This window comes from Cladophialophora carrionii, assembly GCF_000365165.1.
Source record: "Cladophialophora carrionii CBS 160.54 unplaced genomic scaffold supercont1.7, whole genome shotgun sequence".
Taxonomy (NCBI): domain Eukaryota; kingdom Fungi; phylum Ascomycota; class Eurotiomycetes; order Chaetothyriales; family Herpotrichiellaceae; genus Cladophialophora; species Cladophialophora carrionii.
Genome location: NW_008481832.1, coordinates 1,389,505 through 1,414,827, shown reverse-complemented (window position 1 = coordinate 1,414,827; position 25,323 = coordinate 1,389,505). Strand labels below are relative to the sequence as shown.

General features: G+C 54.5%; 7 protein-coding genes across 7 annotated transcripts; 3 read left to right on the top strand and 4 right to left on the bottom strand.

The window, feature by feature from the left end:
- Positions 1 to 2,527: 2,527 nt before the first annotated feature.
- On the bottom strand, positions 2,528 to 3,442 carry G647_08578 (uncharacterized protein; the record flags this gene model as incomplete). Its single annotated transcript, XM_008732887.1, has 1 exon — positions 2,528 to 3,442. One exon carries the CDS (start codon positions 3,440 to 3,442, stop codon positions 2,528 to 2,530), a length of 915 nt encoding a protein of 304 aa, XP_008731109.1.
- An 844-nt stretch (positions 3,443 to 4,286) lies between these two features.
- Positions 4,287 to 6,171, top strand: G647_08577 (uncharacterized protein; the record flags this gene model as incomplete). Its single annotated transcript, XM_008732886.1, has 5 exons — positions 4,287 to 4,734; positions 4,808 to 4,828; positions 4,884 to 5,558; positions 5,602 to 5,723; positions 5,800 to 6,171. The coding sequence occupies 5 exons, from the start codon at positions 4,287 to 4,289 to the stop codon at positions 6,169 to 6,171; spliced, it is 1,638 nt and encodes a 545-aa protein (XP_008731108.1).
- Positions 6,172 to 7,940: 1,769 nt separating this feature from the next.
- On the top strand, positions 7,941 to 9,526 carry G647_08576 (uncharacterized protein; the record flags this gene model as incomplete). Its single annotated transcript, XM_008732885.1, has 3 exons — positions 7,941 to 8,213; positions 8,296 to 9,378; positions 9,425 to 9,526. 3 exons carry the CDS (start codon positions 7,941 to 7,943, stop codon positions 9,524 to 9,526), a joined length of 1,458 nt encoding a protein of 485 aa, XP_008731107.1.
- A 1,629-nt stretch (positions 9,527 to 11,155) lies between these two features.
- G647_08575 (uncharacterized protein) lies at positions 11,156 to 13,922 on the top strand (the record flags this gene model as incomplete). The annotated part of the gene is made up of 4 exons (XM_008732884.1): positions 11,156 to 11,780; positions 11,837 to 12,287; positions 12,359 to 12,716; positions 12,768 to 13,922. 4 exons carry the CDS (start codon positions 11,156 to 11,158, stop codon positions 13,920 to 13,922), a joined length of 2,589 nt encoding a protein of 862 aa, XP_008731106.1.
- Positions 13,923 to 16,216: 2,294 nt separating this feature from the next.
- Positions 16,217 to 17,333, bottom strand: G647_08574 (uncharacterized protein; the record flags this gene model as incomplete). Its single annotated transcript, XM_008732883.1, has 2 exons — positions 16,217 to 16,922; positions 17,014 to 17,333. The coding sequence occupies 2 exons, from the start codon at positions 17,331 to 17,333 to the stop codon at positions 16,217 to 16,219; spliced, it is 1,026 nt and encodes a 341-aa protein (XP_008731105.1).
- Positions 17,334 to 19,268: 1,935 nt separating this feature from the next.
- On the bottom strand, positions 19,269 to 19,941 carry G647_08573 (uncharacterized protein; the record flags this gene model as incomplete). The annotated part of the gene is made up of 2 exons (XM_008732882.1): positions 19,269 to 19,656; positions 19,781 to 19,941. The coding sequence occupies 2 exons, from the start codon at positions 19,939 to 19,941 to the stop codon at positions 19,269 to 19,271; spliced, it is 549 nt and encodes a 182-aa protein (XP_008731104.1).
- Positions 19,942 to 21,901: 1,960 nt separating this feature from the next.
- On the bottom strand, positions 21,902 to 24,793 carry G647_08572 (uncharacterized protein; the record flags this gene model as incomplete). Its single annotated transcript, XM_008732881.1, has 4 exons — positions 21,902 to 22,810; positions 22,862 to 22,969; positions 23,035 to 23,346; positions 23,399 to 24,793. The coding sequence occupies 4 exons, from the start codon at positions 24,791 to 24,793 to the stop codon at positions 21,902 to 21,904; spliced, it is 2,724 nt and encodes a 907-aa protein (XP_008731103.1).
- Positions 24,794 to 25,323: the final 530 nt, after the last annotated feature.

Below are 25,323 nucleotides of genomic sequence, written 5' to 3'. Positions count from 1 at the left end.
ACCAACTGTGACTGGCCATGAACCGTCATTGCGAATGGCATCTACCGTTAAGATGAAGCGGGCAAGCGAAAGTGAGAAATGACCGACGACGATCGCTGCGGAGGTGACGAGGTAGCTAATCAGCGGGAGATGGGTCATGGAAGAGCCAGATGGAGCAGATCCAAGGTTCTGATAAGAGGCCACGCAACCCAACGCGAATGCATCTTGCTTGGTTTGGCAGACTGGATACGTACAAATTTCCCATTCGCGCAGCAAGCAGCATGAGTGCAACAGCTGCAAGCAGACCGCTGCATCGGAGCATCACGCTGGGTTGTGGAGGCACGAGTCGTGCAAAAGGGGATATTGGTTGCTGGTAACTGCCCATGTGAAGACGAAGCGCGCGCTGGAAATGACGACCAACATTCGAGGTCGACTTTTACGTGAGGTGTTGAACATGGTCGACTGTCCTCGTTACCATGGATGAAGCATCCTGCAGGATTGGGCAGTGACCAAGGCATTCCCATAACGTTGTTCTCCATGCTGTTCACCGTGCTTGCGATCTCGTCATGGCTTTGGTGCCCTGGCAATGCTGGGAAGAAACATCGATGTCGTCTGGAGCTCTGAAGCATAGCAGGCCCAGCTTGCCGAGTGGGTTCTTGTCTGTCGTACGCGGACAGATATGGTTGCTGCTGAACTTTGTGCAACCCCTGACATAGCGAATATCAACGTGTTTTTGCTCCCCTGCAACAATACCGCAAACGAGTCGGGCGACCCTGAAACTCCAGTGGATGATCGCTCGCGCACAGTATCGCATTTTACCTCGCACAACAGCAGCGCGATGACAGATCTGGAACACGCGTCTGGCATATTGGCAGCAGACGCAAACCGAAGCTGCCGTGCGCACCCCGGCCACCCTCAGACCTTGAGGTGGAGGGGTTGAAGCACCGATGCCAGCACACCTCACGAACTCAGCTTGTCGTCATGTACTTCTCGCAGTCGCGGTTGCTCGTCCAGACGAATAGCGCTTGAGCACCCGCGACATCAAAATACACGCCCTGGCTGTCAACATGACGATCTTCAAGCCACCACCTCCCGTGTGGCTTCCTGTCAAACTCCTCTGCCGGAACCAGTGGGGGAGAGTCATAGCGGAGAGTGTCGAAGCGACGGTGCCTGTGTCAACTTGTTTCTCTCGGCAAACTTTTAGTGGCTGCAACAGATAAATTAAGTAAGATTTGGCGGTACCTTATCGAACGTCGTCCAACCGCGGCCGCAGATTGCGCCACCTTAAGCGACGCTAGCGGGATAGCGATCGGCCCCAACTGACCGCCCTGGCTACGTGTGTGTTTCACCATTTCCAGGCTTTTCTCGCCCTGCAATTTGGGATGCAGCTGCAAGCACTTTAACTTTTCCTGGTGTTGTTGCATCATGAGTCACGCGAACTCTACCGAACACGAGCGCGGAAATGCTGTTCAGAGAAGAGTTACAGCTGGGAGGGCTGAAGCGGGAAAGAATGCCAAGCAAAGACATGGCAGATCCTGATGTCGTGCAGGAGCCCGAGAAATCTTCCGAGCCACAGCTTCATGGGCGCCTGACATTTGACGAGTACGAGGCTGGCTGGCCTGGCCCGTTCTGACACCATCACCCGTCCGCAAGCTTCTGTCATCTCTGACCCTCGCCGCTGATGACGACAGGAAGCTCGTGGACACCGCGACCTTGCGCTCTGACCTTGGTAGCCACGACGCGAGTATGCCTCTCGGCCTCTCGTGATGTGGGCCCCATGATTTTTCGCGTGATGGTGAACGTCGAGACGTCTGTGGATTTATCGATTGGCCGGCTATCGGCAGCTCATCTCGGTCTTCTGCCTTCTCATGCTGTCAACCCGATTTCATGTCCTGGCTGTGGTCTGTGAAAAAGTATGCCCAAGTCTGCCTGTGAGGTTAGCAGCTGTCCGCACGTAATATAGCCGGTGCAACGAGACTTGTTGGGGAGGCTCCATCTCTGAGCTCAAAGAGTTGCTGAAGCATATTAGACAGGTCGGTGGAAGCCACTCTCTGGGGGATAGCGCGGACTGCGACATCATCCTCGGTGACCGAAATGATGTATGACAGCTCAACTCCAAGCTGAGGTGGCAGGCTTGATTGCCTTCACTGGAACAGAGTCGTCGTTCGAAGTGGCGGCATCGCAAGGTAGTTTTGCACAAGAATCACCGCGGTGGCGGTACAAAAACAAGACGATTGTCCTCCCTGGTCGTTCATTCCAGGATTACCGAAAATATCATTCCAGACAGTACTTCGTCCTGACCCACGAGTTAGCGTGTACTAGCCAGCACATTCCTACAACGACGTGATCCAACACAAACGACCAGTCGCCGATCGACCAACCCATGGCCAAAGCCGCACTCAGTTCACCCTGAACACCGTTGCTAAAATGCAACAATTTCTCGACCAGCCGTGCCAAACGCGTTGTTTCCAATGACGCGGGCAATCCTAGGTAGTACCCGCCCAAAGTCACTTGATGAACGCCGGCCCACCCAATAAATTGACAATCGTCACTTTTTATTCTGGACAGGCGTCGATGCTATTGCTAGCACCACGACCAGACTCGCAATGATGAGCGAGCCTGTTATGAATGAGACTGCGAAGATGCTCCCGCGACTGGCAGGAAATTTGCCCCGTATGATCCAGTATTGAGACTCGAAGTAGCGATGAAACCCAATGAAGAGAATCACTATAGAGACTGCGATGAAGGTTGCCCCAAGTGGTTTGCCCACATGCCGCATCCTCGCAGCGCCGAGTTCAGGGTTGGTACCAGTCTCGGCGCTCCCGTCGCCGCTCGAGGCCGCAATGCCCGCGGCTTGGTGTTGCGACAGACCCGTCGGTGGCAGGAGAAGGATCTGGTCGAGGAGCGTCGGACCCAGCGTCGGAGGGCTCGTTGGAGCCGACATAGATGCAGCGACCTGCTGAAGGAACGGTAGAAGTTCGGCTGGCACGGACTGTCCGATGAGCGGCGACAAAGGTATCGTCTGGCTGACACTCGACGTCGACTGGCTTTGACCGGACAAAGAACTATTCAGGCGAAAGAGTTGTGTGACTGCTATGCCAATGCTAGCGAATGCTAGACTCGTCCTCAGCCAAGCCAGAAAGGTCCTTTCCAAAGCCAAATGATCGCGAGCTACCGAGCCTTTGTTTTCTAGTGTGACTGAACCATATTTTTCGGATGCGCTCTTGAACCATTCGGTCACCCGGTTTCTCTTGTGCTCTTCCTCATCGCCGTGTTCGTGGGGAGCATCGTTGGGGTTCACGAGGGTCGATGAGGAGGGCTGTGACGCAGTAGTCGCGGTTGTTCTCGTGCTCTGGGAATTGCTCTCATTGGTGGTGTCGTAACGACGCTCTGTCTGGTGCTCTACTGCTCGAATTGGAGTAGACTCGTCCGACTCGCTTTCGGCCCTCCGGTACGACGACATTGGGGATTGAGAATGAGTTTTGGTCCCCTGCGAGAAACGAACGCTTGACTGCCGGCGGGGTGTTGGGAGCGCAGATGGAGTGGAGCTGGGTTGTTGAGAGCCATTGCGGTTTTGATCTTGCATCGCCATGAATTAGAGCTAGCACAGACCAGTGTCAGCGACAACGCCGACTAAGATTGACGAGAGGCCTCCCGCTGCAGCTCCGGCAAGCATCAAAGGGAGATCGCGAGACGGAATTCGATAACGTCCGTGCGTTCGGATCGTCTTCGAGACCGAACGGGAGTCACTGATTGGGTAGTTGAAGCGGTGATGGAGACCCGCTGGGTGTTTATGAATGTCGTGCGAGGACCCAAGCTATGGCGTGATTTCGAGGATACGATATCAGAGGTCCTAATTAGCTTTGGGTGGATTAGCGAAAAGAGATGCTGTGAAAGGCTTGTGATTCGAGTGCCATGCTTGCGATACTCGAACTACGAGCTACAACCGGCATCGTGGTTAATTACTGTGCGTACTCCGTACCTGAGAATGAAATCATCGACAAGTCAGAAAGCGGTGAGATTGGCGACTTTTCGTGGAGAGCTGCGTCATTAGTGAGAAAGCTCCGCGCACTCACCCCGTCCTTCTTTACCTAATGAGGCTGCTTAAATGGCGGGGAAGACGCCTAACAGCCGAATCCTGGAGCCTGATATAATACGATGCCGGGGTGCTGCAGGCTACCACTGTGTCTGCCGCCACTACTCCGTATGGTTTCGTCCTTAAGAAGGCTTTCTTTTGGAGATGGCATTGAAAAAAGGATCTCACCTGGGAATCCCTGATAAGAGCCTTTTCGCCCAAAACAAGCACCATGGCAGATATCGCGACTGACACAGCGGTGCGGAGGAATGAGTCGCGCGCTGGGTCGACAACCAGTGTCGTCGCTGGCCAACCGACGGAACAACTCCAGGTTGAAGAGGCCAACGATGAACAGGTCCAGTATCCTACCGGGCCGCAGCTATGGCTCAACGCTGGGGCGATGATGTTGGTCTGTTTCTTGCACGGGCTGGATCTGACTATTGTTGCTCCTACCGTGCCGTCTCTAACGAATGAGTTCAAGACCGTCGCCGATATAGGCTGGTACTCTGCCGTGTACGGCCTTGTGTTGAGCGCGACAAATTTCTTCTTTGGAAAACTGTACACTCTATTCGATCTCAAGAAAGTCTACGTCGCCTCCGTGGCCACATTTGAGCTGGGCTCGGTGATGTGTACCTTTGCTCCCAGCTCGATTGTGTTCATCCTGGGCCGCGCAGTCGCTGGTATGCTGCTTTGCTATGCCTCCGCCCCCAATGCAGTGCTACTGCAACTGCTGACGTCTATTGATGTTACCAGGTCTTGGGGCAGGCGGTCAGGGTACGGTAGAGACGGGATGTGGTTTTGACTATCATGCGCTCACAGCTTTCTTCAGGTATCGGAGTCATGACTTTCATCTCTCGCTCGTTTCCAGTTGAGAAAAGGCCGATGATGAACGGCATCATGGGTTTTGCTCAAAGCTTTGGTTTGGTCAGTGCACCCGCCATAGGAGGCGCTCTCATCGATGCCTTCAGCTGGCGAGTCTGTTATGGTATCAATATCCCGCTCGGGGTCATTGCCATCCTCATTTCGCTATTCTGGATGAAAGACTTGTTTCCCAACCCAGACCTCCAGCTTCCTCTGCCTGAGAAGCTCAGGCGTCTGGATCCGGTCGGCACGATCCTCGTCCTGCCTTGTGTAGTATGTTTGCTGCTCGCACTGATCTGGGGAGGTACAAAGTTCGCCTGGAATGACTGGCGAGTTATTCTACTTTTTGTCCTGTTCGCGGTCCTGAGTGGCGCATTCGGCTATGTCCAATATCGTCAGCAGGAAAAGGCTATACTGCCGCCGCGTATTATGAAGAATCGGACCGTGCTTGCAAGCGCCGTTTTCTCCTGTTGCACCAATGGCATTCTTGCAGTCACCGAGTACTATATCGCCATCTATTTTCAGGGTGTGCAAGGGTACAGCGCCGCGAGGGCGGGTCTCTTAGGTCTCCCGATGATTGTTGGACTCGCCGTCACTTCGCTGTTGGCTGCTTTGAGCACAGGCTGGATCGGGTATTATACACGTAAGTTCGCAGCTGCAATCGACGATTTCGCTGACTTGGCCAGCATTTCTGTTTGCTACCAGCATCTTCGCACCGATTGCTTCCGGCCTGCTAACCACCTTGGATCTGGACGACAGTCCGGTCAAGGTCGCGGCACTGTTGGGCTTCCTGGGGGTTGCTGTCGGCGTAAGTTCTATCTTTGTTATAAAGCTTTTCCCGATGGTCTTGGCTGCAGAGGGTGTGGACTAACGGAGCTTCGCAGTTTGGCATCCAGCAACCTGTCACGGCGATAATGACGGTGTTATCGCCAAAAGACATCCCCTTAGCAGTGGGCGTGCTCGCGCTTGGTTCTGGGCTTGGGTCGTCTGCATTCATTGCGACCTCTGCGACTCTCTTCCAGAACAGACTGGTGGTCGAGATTGCCAAGCACTCTCCTGGCACCAACACAACAATCCTGGACGATCACGGCTTGTCTGACCTGCGCAAAGTGCTGGGCCCGGATCGCTTGAAGGACGTGCTTTTCGGTTACAACGAAGCGGTCATCCAAACGCTGTATCTTCCGCTTGGACTCGGGCTGCTAACCATTGTCGGTTCAACATTGACAGAAGTCAAATCTGTTAAGAAAAAGGACTAGGGTGGTGGTAGCGGACTGGTGATAACTGGGTAGGGTGTCGTCGCAAGCTCACGTTGACAGTGATCATGGTGCCCCGGTTTTTCACTATGTGTCTACGCGACAGAGGTTGCCGGCTGTCAGATCCTCGGACAAGCCAACACTGCTACAATCAGTACCGACCAGTCACTATACAGTTACAGCACATGAATTTGACGACAAAGGAGTTCGACAAGGCCGAATATCTGGAAAGGTGTGCGTTCGATAAGATGAGGCTGTCTATCATGATACCTCGTACGCACTTCCAGCCGAAAGCCTCACCCCAGACAATCCTTACACAGCAGCCGCCTAGCACCTGCTTCGTAGCATCGTCGGAGTCTCTTCTGAACTTCTGAACTGTCCACGCGCAGAAGCTTGGCTCCAGCATTAGCTTCCCTCTCTGACGTACTTGTCCTCAGCATTACTGGATATGCGAATCGCCCTCTGATCGAGATGACACCCTCGCTTACCGCTCGGCGTGAAGCTTTTCTCGTCATCTGCCTTCCCTTGCCCGCAACAATGGTGGCAGGGGGGCAAAGAGATGGAAGAAGAAGAAGACGACGACATTTTCTTATTGAAGTCAGTATTACGCAATGAATTCAAGTCCAGCTCACCGTGTATCGCCTTAGGCATCCTTATACTTCCGCGAAAAGCGACTACAGAAGCCTGATTTCATAGCTCTTGGCTTCTCTCCTGTTCCCAAAGATTCCTCTTCGCCATCCAAGGTCTCAAACTCATATCCATTGAACTTGGACAATGGGATTGGTCAGACCCTGTCGCTTACAAAAACCGTTGAGCAGATCCGCGCATGTGAAATTGACTTGGGTCCCCAAACGAGCATGCGGAGAAAGACGGATTTCTTGTTTGAGCTGCAGATGGACTTCTCTCGTCCACGAAAGAGGTGATTCGAACGCCAAGTCACCCCAGACATGTGGTGCTATTAGTTCCCATGGCCAAGGTCTGGGGAAAGCCAAGTGGAGAAGAGCTGGTGTTGATCAAGGCTCCTGCAGGAATCTGTGACGGAAAGGCCCAGCGGCATGACCATGACGGGCTTAAAGCTCCTCGACATCATTCCGCCATGAGATAGACGCCTGAGCCCAGTCAATTAGTCTGTAGTCGGCCTGACATTTGCCGCCGTTTGCATCAGGCATGATCTTGGCGACTCCCTGCAAGGCGGGTCTTCAAAGTAGTCCCCGAAGAGGGATGACCAGATGCATGAGACCATTTAGGATGCGTGGGGTGTGGACGAGCACCATAAACGGGCACTCGTACTCGTATGGGAAGTTACGAATGAGGTTGACTGACGTCAGAATGAGAGGCAGCCTGAGATAGACCACATTCTGCCGTTGCTGGTTGTGATGGAGAAACGATCCAGCAGTGTCTTAGACTTGGTTTGACAACGCCGTGATGTCAACCTTTGAGAATCGCAGCGCCAGTCGCTCGGAACTAAGCCAGCCAAGACAGGCTAGAGAAGTGCCGATCAAAGCCCTCGTTTTCGAGATGGCTTCTGTGGCTCTGAGCGATCAGTAACGGAAAAGTGAAATCCGAAATAAGCTTGAATCCAGCGACATACATTGCAGGGTCGAATGATCTGCCGTATTGCCAAGCATCACGGCTTGGCATAGATTCCCGAGATTTCCCGACGGCAACAACGCGTTCACTTCCTGCTTAAAGATCGTCAGCAAGGCGTCAAGGACGACTTGATCATTTTCTAACCCTGCGCACAGACGAACACCCTGCTCTGCCTCGTGACAATGAGGCAAGCCTCGTTGCCGCTGGAGAACCTGCGGACGTGGGCTCACTTCAACGACGTCAGGCTTTTCGAAGCTTCAATCGAGCCCCGCATCGTTGGTGAGGATGGCAACGAGAAGGGTGGCGGCTTGCAAGCCGACGCCGAGCATGGGCCAGGGAAGCCCTTCGTCGCGGTGCCCCTGGACCTTGTCCTGTCCAAAGAGCGAGTTGAGCAATGTGCGAAAGCAGACCAACATTTGAAAGGATTGATCGAAGCTGCTCCGTCCTTGTTCAAGGTAGGTTGCAGGCGGTGGCAGCTCTGAAGTTCCTCTCAGGTAGGTGCTGCACAATAGACTGATCATCGCGATTACATGGCAGACTCCGCGCACGGCAGTGCTTTTATTCCTTGTCTACCAGATGACCATCAACTGCCCTGATTGTCAGGGCCATGGCCTGGGCGTTAGCAATCCTTTTGCCGACTATGTGAAAATGCTACCGCACGACATTCTGCTTCCCACCTTTTACACATCAGAAGAGAGGGATTTGCTTTCCGGGACGTCGCTCTCGGATGCGCTTGAACAAAAATTGATCAGCCTCGAACGCGAATTTGACAGTCTAAAAGCCTTTACAGCAGAGATTCCTTGGTGCCAGAAGATCTGGTGGGATGATCGCACGGGCTGTCTGTCTGTTGAGGACTGGAAACTAGCAGATGCCATGTACCGGTCTCGTGCACTCGAACTACCACGCGGCGCCGGTCTGGGCATGGTTCCCGTAGTGGACATGGCGAACCATGCCGCCGACGAGCGGTACAATGCTAGATTCGAGGTTGATGAAGAAACACAGTCAGTCTTGTTGGTTGCACGAGACAACCGGACCGTCAAACGAGGTGACGAAATCACCATAATGTATGGCTGCGGAGGCGCTTGTGAGATGATTTTCTCATATGGTTTTCTGGAGGAGCACGCGAGCAGCGCAAGGGAGATGTTCCTTGGTTTGTCTATCCCAACCGACGATCCACTGCGTGTGGCAAAGATCCGATTTGCTCAAGAAGCCCCTGGTGTCCGCATCTACGTTGATGACTCAGATCAGGTACATTGGGAAAGCACGTTTGTCTGGTGGGCCTGCGTCAATCAAGAAGACGGTCTGGATTTCCGAGTGGAGCGCACGCTCGACGGAAACATGGAGCTGCAGGCTCTATGGAAGGACGAAGAGCTCAATGCAGCGGCGCTGCAGTCAACCTTGGAGAATGATCGTCTCCGAGATGTGTTCGTCCTGCGTGCGGTAGTCATGATTCAGGAAAGGGTCGAGCAGCAAGGCACAAAGCTCGCCACGAGTGAAGGTGATTTCCAAAACACGCTCGTCGGCAATCAAGTCAGAGTCCCTGTCTATCAAACAATCGGAAGACTCCGGACCCTGGAAATCGAGCTTCTTGCTCGTGCCTACGAGATGCTAGACACAGAGGTAAGTCGTAGCGACTTGGCATGATACGTCCCTGACCGCTGTACAGAAGGCAAATCTCCTTGAATCTAGTGTCGTCCGCACTTACCTGGGAATTGGCCAGCCTCCAACAACTGAATCCACCGGAATAGCCCCAGAAGATTTCTCATAAGAACACATTCACAGTACGAGTTCAATCACACCACAAAGCATGAGATGCAGAGTGCAAGGGACAGCCTTGTCTGAGCTCCTCGAATTGCGTCCCAGGTCGTCGCGGATAAGATCGGAGCTGAGCACGTGCCGGGGTACCAAGTGGCGGGACAAGCGGAATGCAGAGGACAAATTTAGCATTGCTGCATATCTGCATATCAGGTGGGCTGACGCATGCCTCGCCTGCTAGTTGATAGTCGACACCCTACTCGTAACCACTGCCCCTCCCTTCCTTCACGAGTCAAGTCGGCTCTCGTAATGTGAGAGTCACCTTGTCCTTGTTTCGGTATTCCCCGACGTTCCGCTCGTTCACCCACCTCTTTGCAGAACCTATGCAGCGTCGCAAACCGTTGAGGTACTGTACTCGTGTCGATAAGGGAGATGTTCAGCTGGTGGCGCGTCGTCGTCACGAGTAGTGGACAACAAGCAGGCTGGTGGTGCTAGGTACGTACTAGGGCTCGTGATCGTCGGTATTGCATTGCATGAGCGACACCAGCGGTTCCGCCTCCAGACTGTGACGACTGGGCCATTTAAGCGAAAAAGGTAGCAACACTCGATTCACTTCGACTTTCGAGATACTCGAGCACTCTTGCTGTCATCGTTCATTCGTCTTGGGGGACCAACCTTTCTCGGCGGCCAATGCTCGGATGGAGGGAAGAATGACGGAGGGCACACTGCAATTGGCTGAGGAAGGCTGCAGAAGCGTGGCTGCGTCAAAAACATCGACTGGGAACGACACGATTCGCTCTCTTCCATTTGCCGCTCGAGATGTGGATATTTACCGCCGTGCAGGTTTGCGGGGGGGCGGTGGAAGAAGAAAAGCACAAGAGTGAAGGCTTGAGCAGATTCAGCAAGTCGGAGCGCTCAGCTTACTCGGCTCCAGTTGGGAGTGGTGGAAGGCTGGATGGTCAACCGGACATCACGGACAGTGCCATTCTTTGGGCGTCTCCGGAGAGGCTAAGCCCCGCCCACTAGTCCCCAGCAGGCTACCCTAAGCAGAGTCTTGCAGGTCTCGGGATTCAACAAACAGCCCACTGGGACCCCGCGCTGTTCTTTCCTCAGGCTTCAGTCCCCAGGCCCCAGGCCGCCCCGCCCTTACGAGTGACGGCCCACAAACTGCACCGTTGACCGTGATTTCACCCCAGAGTCGATCCATGACTTTCTGGTCCGAATTCGCTTCAGCAAGACTCGAGCAAAGTCAAAACGCCATTCAGACCACCTCTGAATCCGGGCTCGACGCTTGACCGCAGACTATTCTGCACATCCTTAGTTCATAATCCCCTGCGAAGTCTCGGCGTCCGCTCCCTGGCCACTGGCGACGACTGCCACTCCTGCAGCGTCCAGTCAATTCTTTCCCAATCGATATCCGCATCGCCCTGATCTCCTCGAGGGATCTCTGGCCTGTCTCGAGAGTGGCATGTTGTCATAAGCCCTGCCATCTCCTGCATCTGTTCACACTTCCCCGGAAGTTCTGGACTCTTTCCTAAACAATTCCTTCTGAAGCTCCACTAGACCGGACCACGATTCCATTGTACCTGCGTATACTTGTGCCATATCTGAAATACACCTCAACGAACATACACTTGGCAACATGCCTGGTATACTGCCGATGAAGATGATTAGGGTGGGGAGTAGCGCGGCGAGCCGGATTGCACAGGCATGCGACCGGTGTCGAAGTAAGAAGATCCGCTGTGATGGAGTCCGACCATGCTGTACCCAGTGTGCCAATGTCGGCTTTGAGTGCAAGACGAGTGACAAGCTGAGTCGGAGGGCATTTCCCCGAGGTTACACAGAGTCACTGGAGGACCGCGTCCGTGGGCTCGAAGCCGAAGTACGAGAGCTGAAGGATTTGCTGGACGAGAAGGACGAGAAGATTGACATGCTCTCCCGCATTCATAGCTTCTCTCCTCCCTCTCGCAAATGTTCGTCCTCCCTATCGCCGTCGCAGGCTGTACAGGTCAAGGAGGAGGTCGAATCTGCAAGAGAAGAGGTATTGCATGTTGAGATCCCAGCGCCGGTCCAACCCAAGGTCTCCTCAACTGGTTCCTCCACCACACTATCCTTCATTGAAGCTTTTGATCAGAAAGTCCAAGAAGCTGGCCGGCAAACGACTGGTGTTTCGTTATCAGGCCTGCAAAAGGCCGTTCAGCCGACCCGTCGCACCTTTACTCAGGGCCCGAAGGTGCCGCCCAGAATCCTGTCGGATCAATATATCAGTGAGCTTTGACACATGGGTCTCGCCTTTCCCGTCCCGTTTTACTGACTAGCACAGACCTGTTCTTCCAGGAATGGCAACCTTTGATGCCGGTGCTCCACCGCCCAACTTTCCTGCACGTCTATGAGCAGTATCTCGCGAACCCCGAATCAGGACACTGGCAGGACAACAAGCAAGCATATGCGCAGTTGTTCCTCATCTTTGAGATCTCGGCATTGTCCAATATCTCCACACCGAAGACCAGCACCCCCTCATACGAGACCCAATGGCGCAAAGCCCTCTACTCGACCTCATCCAACGCCGCCCTTGCGACATTGCAATGCCATATCTTGGCTCAAATCTGCTACATCCTGCGTGCCGACTACACTCATCTTGCGCGACACCGCGGTATTGCCATCACCATGTGCCACGAACTTGGCCTTCATCAAGGCCACAAATACCACAGCTTGTCGCCGCTTGAGGCCGAGTCGAAGAAGAAGGTCTTCTGGTGCCAATACGTCCTCGATAAGTAAGGCTCTCCCAACCGTGATTGTGGCATACGCTTTCTGCTCGAGGACTGCATGACTGACATCAAATCAGATTCACCTCCGCTGCTACGGGCACTCCTGTCCTCCTCCGAGATAGCGATATCACGACCGACTACCCGGCCGATGTCGATGATGAGAACCTCAGCACTCAAGGCTTCTCACCCACCCTTCCCGGTGAACTTACGAAGATCTCGAGTGCTCTAGCTCTCTTCCGCGTGTCGAGGATCCTCTCCAAAGCGCTAGACACCCTATATCCTGCGAAGGCCAGCTATCAACTATCCTTGACCAAGCTGCACGCGCTCTCTGATGAGCTCGATCAGTGGTCAGAGGAACTTCCTGACCACCTACGCTTGCGCTTTTGTAACGACAAACCTGCCACGAACCTGATCAGCTGCAGATCCCCGTTGTTGGTATGTCGTCGACTCCCTTGTTGGTCTGGTCGCATGCTAACCGTTACACAGTCGCTGGCTTACTTCTACACGAGGAGTCTGGTTCACCGACCGCTACTATGCCACGGTTCAGGCAGTGCTTCCTCAGCTGCCGGCATCCTTCTCGCAGCTGCCGGCAAGCACGTGCTACAAATCCTGGATCTGCTGGAAGAGCGCCACATGCACTACACTTTTCCGTTGAGCAAGACCGACCTCTTATTGAACGCGGGGCTAGCGATACTCTGGCAGACGTTGGACTTGGAAGATGACAGTAAGCTCGTGAAAGACAACCATAAGTCCCTGACCATGGCGGTTGGCATGCTGCACACGGAGAACGTTGTGATCGCTACGGAATTTCAGCAAGTCGTCGCCTGCTTCATCCCAGGCGAGGCGAGACCTGCCTTGGTGCCAAGCACGACTGAACCGGCAAGCGTGCCAACACCGAAAGTGACCCCCACGATGCCTGCTCCTGTCGATTCGAAGTCGAAGTCGGCGAGGAAGCAACTGCAAGCCATCGCCTCGAGATGGTCCTCGTTCAGCAGCAGCAAAGGCAAGGCTGAGGACGTTCCTCGACGGGCCACTGTGCCCCAGACCGGACCTACCTCTGTTCCTCAGGTACATCGAGCCGGTAGCAGCGTTAGCCTATCATCCACTCGGTCGGCGCCGGTAATGATGCAGATGAGTACACCTTCTCCGCGTCAAGTCCACGCCCCCAATCCCCTGGGAACGCCCACTATTAATCTGGACTACTTCACAATGGGAGATGACTTCGGTGATTCGCAAACAAGGGCGTCCTCGAGCACGATGCTGCCTCCCAGAAAGCAGGACACGACTCCGACGATGGCCGACAATTCCGGCTGGGAGCACTTTCTCGACGGACTCGACCCCAACAGCGTAGCAGTCTTCCCGGAGATGTCGACCAGTGGCCAGACACTGTACCAAGTCCCCAGCAACGAATGGGCGCCAGACACGTGGCAACTTTCGGGCATGGATCTTCCCACGAAAGCACCCGTGCCCAAAAGCCTGCTTAGCTTTTCCGAGGAATCTTTGACCAGCGGCGACGACTTCCTGTTCAGCACCGCTGGCAGCCACAGTGGGTCCATCGGGGCGGCCGATTGTCTGGAACTGCCTGAGACGTACCGCGGCATCACCATTCCGGTGGACGATGACTTTGATTTTCACGAGTAAAGGTGCTGGTCTGTGTAAAGCGAGGTTGCTTGAATATTGGGCTGGACATGTTTTTGCTTCAACTTGTGGTGGAACGCTCGGGATGAAAACTGTAAAGGAGATGATACCTTGTACGCAGACGGAAGACCATGGTGGTGGAAATGTCATGATACCCCGGATTCGGAAAAGTTAAGGGAGACAGCCAGTGCCTGTGTCTGGAGACGAGATAATGATATCATGGCCTGAAATGAGGAAGAAGGCGGCGTTGCAAGAGTTGTAGACGGTCACAGAAGGCGTCTGCGAAGGATGTGGGGACTCGGTGCTCAAATACGCAGAGTACAAAAAGTCGATCAATGTATGTACGCCTTGATTTATCTTCGAATATGGAGACTTCGCTTGACCCTCTTATGCCTCTTATGATCTGTTAGCAAAAGATACAGCATGCTCCAGGCCAGCCCATGATACCACGTGTTAGTCACGTGATTATAAGGTGACCAGTCTCTCTCGCATCACTGAATCCTAAACATCTTCATACCTCTGACTCTGTCATGATCCTCCTGACTACTGTATAGCATGAAGCGGACGAGGGTACTCGTACCCCGATCTGCTGCGTTAGCCCGACAAGCCGAATCACGATAGTGGTGCCCGCTGTCTCATCATCCCAGCTTCTCTTAGCTTGACCTTGCAGGCCATCACAAACACCTTCGTGAGGTCGACACTGTGGCCAGCTTGCCGTGCGTTGAATTTGCCTTGGCCCAGTCCCGCAGTGCCGGAATCGTGGCCTGGGAAATGACTTGCAGAGACGACATTTCATTTTTTATTTTTTTTTGGTCCTCCTCATCATATAGTAGTGGTCTGCGTCGATATGCAACTGGAAACTCTGTAAATCGATTTCTCGTCCACTTCGGACCTCTAACGTGAAGACAGACATCGACCCTTACACATCCTCCGTACACAAGCGGGCGATCGCTCCGGCGGGACGCTTTACAGCACTCCCGTCCGAGACATCGCCTTTGATTTCGATGCTCTCTGTTAGCGAGTCATTGACCAATGTCCGGGGGCGGCATCAACCTCAGGGTGTGAGAAGAAAGAAGTCTCATCTTCACCACCGACAATGGGTGGTGTCTTGTTGCCATACTCGAGTCACCCTGTCCGGGCGGCGGAAGTTGACAAACCAGTCAGAAGTTGCGACATCCATTCCCGCCAGTCCAGAGGGAGGAACGAGACGGCAGAGGGACCCGATCGGCCAGTTCCTTATGCCTCAAGTGGCTGTGTCGAGGTGGTTGGATGACTCCCTGTTCTGGCCATGTCGATATTGCTACCGGACCAAGAAGGACGGTGCTGTGACTTTTCGCCACGTCTAGTTGAGACGTCCCGGCAATGGGCGGATCTTGCCCCCCTGGGACGACCCCTTTCGTGGTACCGGCTGCTGAGGACCTTGTCATCCATTAACAACACTACAGAAGATTTGTGGCGGCGCAGGAGCTGAAGCGCGATCTCTCACACCTGCTGAACGCCGCCTCTGATGGGTGGCTGCCTCCAGAGGGTTAGGTGGCGACTTCACCGGCACATCGCGGAACACTTGCTAACATGCTGGAAGCTGTGTTGGGGAATAGAGACCTCAATGACAGCGAACCGACAGGGATGGGATAGATCTGAGGGAGGTCTGGCCATTTGACCTTGCAAGGAGCAGCCACAGGAGCAAGAACATTCGCGGCTCTTGCACTTCCGTTGGTAGAGCCGCGAGGTATGATTCCCAGACACGGCTGCGTTGTCGATTTCAGCGTCCGTGGCGGCTTGTACTGAGACAGCGAAAAGAAGTGAAGAATGTCCGGCTAGCGACATGCGTCAACCACACGCCGGGGTCATTCCCTGCGCTCTGCAACTTGGCCGCAGGGAAAAGCAGTCCGGGCAGCGAGTCCAACGAGGGATCTTCGTATTCCAGATGTGAAGCATGCGCGGAGCAATGTGGCGCTGCAGCTTCGCTTGAATCAAGTCCCGTGGCGCGGTCAAGTTAGGAAAGTGCAAAAGCAAAAGGACCATCGTTCAACTCGCTTGGCGCTTCCCTGCAAAAGACTATCAGTCCCTGCAACCTCGCCATATCTTCACTGGCGACGGCATTTCTGCTGTGAGATTTCAAGGATCCTTCTCTGAGCAGTGGGAGAAGAAGGAGTGTGCCTTGCTGGAGGCTGTTCGCGGTGTGACGGCTCACGAGGCTGCTCGCACGAATATAGATTGACCTGGTCGACGAATGCGTACAGACTGCCTGCCGCATTCCTCCACGCACCATGTTCAATCGGTGACTGCTTCCTATCTCAACTATGAACGGCGCTGGGTGGAGTCAGCCATTCGCACGCCTCCCTCCAGAACTCGACGCAACCGTCTGCCTGTCGATGCCTGAAGGGGAGGAATCCATCCGCTAAACGCAGGACCTCGGCCCACCGCTCCTTTTGCACAGCTATTGGACTGCTGCGAAGCTGTTGGATGTACCACGGGCGAAGCGCGGACCCCCGACTGACGTACCCGCCGAGGATGCTGGCCCAAAGCAGCAGGTCGGGACACGACAGCCAGCAGTCACGCTTGTCACACTCGTCGATCAACAACATCAAGCTGCGGGAGCTGTTTCGGTGGAAGGCGCCAACAACGGGCAACGGCTCGAGGCATTCGGCCAGAAAGACCACGACCGCTGCCCGACAGAGATTGAAGAGGAGGTCGCCCCCAGTCACCACGGTGAGCGCTTGATGCTGCAGGAGACGCCACGTCGCGACCAATTGCCCAAAGTCTACGCCGGCGGCAGCATCCTGGAGGACCCTGCTATATGCGTTCAACAACGCATGCACGTCCTGGGTGATGGACACGAACCGCTGGCCATGGCGTCTGTTCCTCAAGAACCGGAACCCCTGAGACACTTCACCCGTAAGAGGTGCAATGGAACGGAGGGATTCGAGCAGGGGACCGGGAGGGAAGAACAGTGGGAACGTCGGTTCTCTCAGCGTCAACATCGAGTCTACCAGATCGATTCTGTACTCCGTGAGTGAGTGAGTGAGTGTGTGCGTGAGAGTCGCATTCGAACAGTTGGATGACAATCTTGGAAGGGGCCCGGGATACGCACGTGAGGATCATCCCAGCAAGAGACTGCATTCCAACATGCCGAAGCCCACCCCTCTGCTTGGTCAAGCACAAGAGCGCATGCAGATGCGTCGGCTCCCACGTCCTGCTGCCATAATACTCATAATCCTTCATCTGCTGCGGTCCGACGAGCGTGCTGCCCTGCGTATCCACCGGTGGACCGTGAATGGCCAGCAGCGTAACCGCCAGGAGCACCGTGTCTGCGTGTGCGCGAGCGTCTGCGCCGGTCCCTGTGCAGCGGTCGTCCGCCGCCGTCTCGATCGCCTCGCGGACTTGTCTCAAAGTGTCATGGTACGCGGTCATGCGGACAAAGTTCGAGGCCGGGTCCCTCGCGCCGAAGAAATACTGGTACGACGATCCGGCGTAAATGATGGCCGACGCCAAGTAGGCGTGTTGGAGCGCGAGGGTGACGGTCGCTGATCGCCATGTCTCGATGTCTTGGGCTCTGCTCGATAGCGCGAAACTTGGCCACTGCTCAATTATGGCTACCGGCAGATTAGACGCGGTCGTGGACATCAAATTCAGCGCATCATGAGTGTGATACAGCACGGCACAATACAGCACAGTTCAAAGCATGGCACGCAGGGGATTCTAACACAGCGAGACATGACATACCGCATCGGAACATCATCTGCGACTGCCCAACGGTACTCGTACTCGTACTCCGGCCATTTCCATTTCCATTGCCATTGCTGTTGACAGTGAGCACGTCGAACGGATCGAACAGGCCGCCGCTGGGGTCCGATCTCGGCGAAGGGCTCGTCGACAAGGACTGATCTCCCTCCGACGACGACCGTCTCGTGACTCTCCTACCACCGCAAATGCTGGTACTGGTGCTGGTACTTATACCTGTGCTTGTACTTGAACTTGGCCGCGGGCGTGGGCGTGGGCGTGGCCGGGCAGGGGATCTATTCCTCTGAGTCCGGATCCTCCGATGCGCTACCGTCGCGGCATGCTGGTGTCGACGGAGGGTCAGCTCCTTCTTGTCGACCTTGGAGTCATGGTCCTCGCTGGTGTGAATCAGGAAGGTAAGTTTCTGGTGGGGAGCTGGATTTGGATTTGAATTCGGATCCGGCGCCATTGATGATGTCCCGGAGAGATCGGGAGAGAACAGGTGAGAACGGCAAGTTTTGTGCCTTCTGGATTATTCTTTGGCCGGGGCAAGGGGAATGACCTCGCTTGCACATAGCTCGCCGGTGTAGTGCTTTAGCCTGCGTAGCTGCACATGGACTGCGTCAAGCGAGCAGAGCGCTCTCTTCCGTGGCGTTGTACACTATCGTCTCGAAACCAGGATATCAGAGGAATAGAAGTAGGGAACAAGCCTGTGCTTAGGAGTATTCTCGTCCGATCCGGAGGCCAAGGTATGTATGAAGGTAGACACAAGCGTGAGGTCCAGCTTGAGGTTCAGCCTCAGATCAGGCTCAGGACCAGGCCAACGTCAGTCTTGGGGTTGATGATGCTCAGTACCGTACTCCGTATTTTAGTTCGAATTGACCAACCCAGAGCAGCAAGCGTCCTTGAATGTCGTGACAGTCATTCATTCATTCAATAATTCATTCAATACAACAATACCGTAGCTTGAACGTCAAGTTGGTGAAGTCGGGAGCTTTGTGCGAACGAACGAACGAATGAAAGAGAGAAGAGAAAGCTTGTACTCCATACAGTATGGGAGCCTGGCCGGTACCAGCGTACCAGCGTACCAGCCCAGCCCAGCCCAGCCCAGCCCAACCCTGCTGCAGTGCAGTGCAGTGCAGTGTAGTGCAATCCTCGTCCGTCCGGTCGAGCGGGTACGTACCTCCTCATGGGGAGTTCGGTCATCGCCACACGACGCGGGCTTCTGGTCGGGTTGGGATGAAGATACAGTAGAGTCTGATCAGATTCAGCGATTTGTCGACTTTTCCACCTTTACTTAGAAAGATTGACCTTCTGGGATTTGTCGACTAGTCTCTAGTTCTAGCTTTACTTATAGGGATGACGTTGTACGATTTGTCGATTGATGTGTGATTCTAGCTTTACAGAGATGACCTTCTGGATATGTCGACTGTCTGTGGTTCTAGCTTTACTTATCGAGATGACCTTCTAGGATTTGTCGACTGTCTGTGGTTCTAGCTTTACTTATAGAGATGACCTTGCGTTGAGGTTGAGAATGAGGTTTCAATGCTACTCGTCGTAGAGACCGCTACAGTAGCTATAAAAAAAAATTACAGTCTCAACAACAGCCAGCTATCCACACACCCATCAAGGTATCGTGATGGTTGGCTGGGCCGGCCCACATTTCGACCCGGTCAAACTGATGTTGTCAATCGCAAAGTCGATCCTCGTCCCGTCCGGCAGACCCGAGCAATCCCAGCTGAAGACCAGAGTCGAGTCCGAACACGGCGGGATGAAGCCGACATTCCAGATCGAGGCCCAGGCCGGTTGGGCGGGTCCGAGGTATCCAATCAGCTGAGGTTCGCCCTCTCCGTCGAGAAAGAACGATAGGTAGCAGGGACTAGCTCCTCCGTTGTTGGAAGCGGAGGAGTAAGAGATGCTATAATCGAAGTTGAGAGAGTAGAGTTCTCCGGCGACCAGGCCTGTGATGTCTTGCGAGACCGAAGGAAGCACCTCGTTCGTACCGGAAAAGACACTGGTTGTTTGAAATGCATCGATCAGCAGAAGTCGGAAAGGAGTTAATAGAGAGTACTCGGTCATAGCAACGAGACCAACGTGAATGCGAACCAAGTGCGTAGCAAGGGCGTGGAGATACGTACACGAACTTCTGGCCATTAGGCGTCTGGTACCCATCGGGACCACCGTTGAAATCGAAGTACGCTGATCCGGTGACGGTCCAGGCACCGCTCGTGATGTCGGTTGTCAGTGTGTCGTCGTTGGGGGCGGCCTCGAAGCCGCCATCAGTGACGACCTCGACCATCTGCCTTCGTTAGTGGTTGCTCTCGGGATATTTAATGTAAGCTAGAGACAACAAAGACATACCGGCGTTACAGTCGGACACGCAGAGGTTGGGCAACCGCTTGTGGTGGTGGTAGTCGCGGTCGTGTTCGTTGGTGTTGTAGTTGACGAGGTTGTGGTTGAAGAAGAGCCGGAGCTTTTTGTACTAGAGATGCTAGGCGTCGTTGTGGAAGTCGTGGTGGAAGCCGTGCTGGAACTTGTCGAACTAGAGGTGGCAGGTGTCGAAGTTGAGGTTGGGGAAGTCGTGCTGGAGACTGTGGTGGTCGTCGTGGAGACTGTGGTGGAAGAGGTACTAGAGCTAGTCGGACTTGTAGAGCTGGACAAGGAAGAGGTCGTGCTCGCTGTACTCGTCGACGCAGGAGTCGAGCTTGTCAAGCTAGTGTTCCTCGACGCTGTTCAAGACGACGTTTGCAAAGTCCGTGTTGACGACGTAGTGGAGCTACTTCTTGAGCTTGACCAAGAATGTGTAGTGGGATGACTTCTGGTACTGCTTGGGGTTGAGGACAGACTCGTAGACGAAGTATGTGGGGTGCTTCCTCGTGAGTGGCTCCAACTAATGGTCGCGGAGGTCCCCTCGGACGAAGTACTCAAATGTACCCATGTATGGTCGCTGCCTGCGGAAGGCGGCGTGGCAAATGAATGGTGTGGCCTTGACGCTGTTTTGATGGTTCTTTTGGCTCGGGAGGAAGACGCATGTCCTAGATGGCCGCCGTCTTCTGAGGCATGCGATGTTGACAGAGGATGCCCAAGTCCTGTCTGGGAGAGGTACAAGGGCACACGAAATGTGTGTTGGTGATGGTCGTCGTCACCAGCTCCCAGTCTTTCCAGTCGGTCAGCGCCTGCCCTTGACATAACCCGATGGCGCCTGCAATGGCGGTGGTTCAGAACAGTCCCTTCATCCTAAACACGCTGAAGCCAAGATCAATCGAAACGAATGGACGGCGACAAGATGTCCCCAAAAGCGAGTGGACGGTCCCAGCAGGGCCAAGTTAGCAACGCTGCAAATACACACCGAGAATCTTACAAACTCATCTCAAGGAGACAAGAGTTGCGCAGCGAAAAGAAGAACATAAGAGCGCGTCTGCAATCCGACCAGCAAAAGCCGAGGTTTGGACGACAGAGACGGACGCCAGACGTTCCTCAGCTCTCGCAAATCGCCGCCACCGAAGGGCAAAGGCGTCGTCCAGTCCAGATCCGAAATGGCGTTATCCTCGTGGGTGAAGTCAGCCGAGCACGCCTCATCAAGTTCGATAGTGGACCAAACGTGGCTTAGTTGCGGCCCTGCGCAATCAGACCCGCATGAATAGGGGAATACAAGTCGGAGTTATGCCTCATCAGCCGCAAACAGATACTGCTTTCCAACCTTCCAGATAGCGGACGGATCCTGTGAAAAGCTTGAAATCTGGAGCTCTGCAATGGTGAACCCTGACGGAGCCGCTGTCTGGACCGCGAACAAAACGGTTGAGTAGTGGATTGCCGAGTGGGACGGCCATCCCCATCATTTGTGCAATCTTGATACTCACTTCGAGTGCAACATAGCAGCGTCAGCGGGACGACGACCTTGTGGGCCAGGTACAGAGTCTGAGGAGACGCAGATGGAGAGGGTCTGGTTTACACAGTTCACGGTTGACAAGGAGAGAGATCGTGGGAGTTACGAGAGAGACAGAGAGCCGGGTGGCGAGGTGGAAACTAAACTACTGGTCACGTGATTGATCTAGTCCTATCTTGGAGTGAACCAATAGACAGACGCCGCCACCGTTGGATCCTATGGAGCCATCACGTGATTTGTCTCCTTTCTCTCTCTCTCTGCACCCGTTGCGACGCCCTCTTTTCAGGTTATCACGGACTATGCTTTCGTAGCTGATGACCAACGTGCTTTGAGTGGGAGCTGACACTCTCCTTCACGTGCCCTTACCGGCTGTTCACAATTTGGAAGACCCCTGCAGCAGCTCGACTGCCGCATTACTGATGCACGACTTGCCAGTCTCTTTCACCTTCGCCTGGTATACGACCTTGCCTCCCTCCTTCCACATCTCGGTGACAATGGTCTGGCCCGGCAGGACCGTACCGCTAAATCTCACCTTGATGTTCTTGAACGGACCATATGCCTGAAAGACGTGTTTACCACTGATGCCAAATGTTGCCAGGCCATGCAGGATCGGAACCTTGAACCCACCAGCGGCCGAGAACTTGGGATCGATGTGCAGGGGATTACGGTCACCCATCAGCCGGTACAGCGCGGCGAGGTCGTCCGACGTCTTCTCCTCGACGACCTTGTCTGGTGTACGAGAAGGAGGAGTGTTCGCTGCGGTCGAGGCTCCACGGTCCGAAGGTTTCTTCTGTCCGCCAAAGTTCCCAGATCCGCGTATAAAGGCGACGTTTTCGTTGTAGAACACGGGCTTGCCTGCGCTGTCCAACGTGGTGGAGCCGCGCCGCACCAGCGCAGCATTCCCTTTGTCCACAACTTCGATCAAATGCGTTTCGGTCTTCAGGGTGCCCGATGTGGGAATGGGGAACTGCTTGATCTCCAAATATTGTTCACCGTGGAGGAGCATTCGTTGGTCATAGTTGGGTACGATGTCCTTGACGCTCCACGGCGTCGTCGCGGTGTAAGTGGGCACTATGCCAAACGTCGGGAGGACCTGGAAGTTCGGAGCGTTCTCATAGACGAGATCTAGATCAGTTCGATGGGCACCCATGGAAAGGTTGTAGAGGATGACGTCCCGATCATCGTAAGTATAAGTGGATGGGGTGGGTTTCATCGACATGGCTTCCTGAATCTTGGCAATGTATTTGCGATTCGCACGATTCTCCTGGGATAGACCCGCAGCCTGGGACCGGTGAGTGTTGACCTTTACTGCATTTGACCTATCACAACTTACAATCTTCGGGTTCTTCAGCACGTTGCCCATGGTGTACTTGCTTCCCTCTTGTGGCGTGTCTGGATTGTCGGCCTGTCCGTTGTCGAAGTTGCAGATTTCTGGGAAAGCCTGTCGCTTGCATGAGCAGATGTTCCAGGCAGATACCGATATCCCAGTGGTTGCACATCACTCACCTCTGCGACTTGTTCGACGCTCGGCACACCCTTGTCGTGCTCGAAGTCGACGCCTCGAGCTCTCTGCCAGCGCGTGGCGCCGATCCATCCGCACCCGGACTCGAATATCTGTCCCGTGGCCGGTGGCCTTTCGCTGCACAGTGCGGCAACGAGTGGCGCGACGTAATCAGGTTTGACCAGCCGGACATTTTCCTCGGGCCACACTGTGCGCGTCATGTCGGTCCCCGCGGTCGGAGCTAGCGTGTTGACGACTATATTATACTTGGCTCCTTCTCGAGCGATGGTCTTCGTGAAGCCGACTATGCCGCACTTCTACAATAGAAGTCAATGGACTGTGTTTGGCGATGTATGAGGAGAGACTTACCGCGGCTGCGTAGTTGGCTTGACCGAAGTTGCCATATATCCCGCTGGTGCTTGTGATGTTGACAATACGCCCGTATCTTTGCTTCAGCATGATGGGGAAGGCAGTCCTGGTGATCAAATATGTTCCACGCAGGTGGATGTTCATCACGTCGTACCATTGTTCGTCTGTCATGTTGGTGAAAGCTTTGTCTCTCAGGATTCCAGCATTGTTGACGACGACGTCGAGGCGGCCGTAAGTCTCCACCACTTTCCGCACAATGGTCTCCCCTTCCCCCACAGAAAGTGGTAGAGCCAGCGCTACGCCGCCGTTCGACTTGATCTCAGCCGCAACTTTGTCGGCATTCTTCACGTCGTTCACTGCAACCTTCGCGCCGAGCTTAGCGAACAGCAGACTGTACGCTCTGCCCAACCCAGCGCCACCGCCAGTCACCAGGACGACCTGGTTCTTGAAGCTGACCGTCTTGCTCGAATTGGACGTTATTCGGGGTAAGGTCTTGGCCTTCTCAAGCATCTCCAAGAGTTTTGCCGGCTCGCTGGGGTGTTCCGCATCCTTCCAATCCACGATCTTGTCCCAATTCTCCAGGATCCCGTCGGCAGTCAAGAATTCCGGGTTGGTGAGAAATCCTTTGCTGCGCTCCCACCGGATCTTGCTGTAATGGCCCGCGGCCGCCTCGAAAATGCTTCCACTTTCCCGACACTTCTCGTTGACCAACACCCCGACGAGAGGGACAACCCAATCTGGCTTCATGACTTCCATCATATCCTGAGTCCACACCGTCTGCGTGAGCCTGCTGGCGGCACCCGGCGCAAGCACATTACAGGTGATGTTGTACTTCGCTCCCTCCTTGGCCAGGGTCTCGCTGAAGCCGACCAGGGCCATCTTGGCAGCGGCGTAATTGCTTTGGCCAAAGTTGCCAAAGAGTCCTGATGAAGACGACGTGTTGATGATCCTGCCATATCTCTGCTTACGCATATATGGCCATGCTGCACGGGCGGTCTTGTAGGCACCGTGCACGTGCACATCCATGATAATGTCCCAGTCCTCATGTTTCATGTTTCGCAGCGTGATGTCTCGGAGAATGCCTGCGTTGTTGATGAGGATGTCGACGCGGCCGAATGCGTCGATGGCCGTTTTGACAATTCTGTCGCCCTGCTGCACGGGGTCGTAGTTGGCCACCGCGACGCCACCAGCGTCTCGAATCGCCTTGACGACGACATCTGCAACCCTCGCATCGCCACGACCGCTATCATCCTTGCCGTTAAACGACCCGCCGAGATCGTTGACCACGACCTTGGCTCCGCGCGAGGCTAGGAACAAGGCATATTGCTTGCCGAGCCCGTTACCAGCACCCGTGACGATGGCGACCTGGTTATCGTACCGCAGTTGGGAAGCCATTTTTGTTCCCCTATGCCATATACCACACGGCTGAAAGTGCCCTCACCAGAATGCAATGGGATGGGACATTATAGAACAACTTGCTCTCGGTTGTAAGCAACCACGGACCGAGGCACACGCCTCTCTGGGAGGGGCTCCAGGGGGCCAGGCAGTCAGGTACCTACTAGTAACTTACCGGCTTCTGGAACCTGCAGTCCACCGGAGAAAGCATTACCATTGTGCCATCACGTGGTCGGCGGTATAAATCCCCGCATTTGCCCCCGCGCTCCAGCTCGACTCACGTGCCACTCCAATCCCGATTCGCGCTTGTTCTGGCACAACTGCTGTAGGTATTGTGTACTCGTGCTGTGGACGACACCTGCGACGAGCTCTGCCAAATACTCCATCAAACACGAAAATGGGAGGTCAGTGACAAGAACAGTGTGATTGAAAAATGGGTGACTCTGATGCGATATTTACTGCCGCCGCATTTGTGCACGGCAGGCCCGGATCGGTTTCGGTCTCCCAATTCTCTGGCAGTCGAGCTCAAG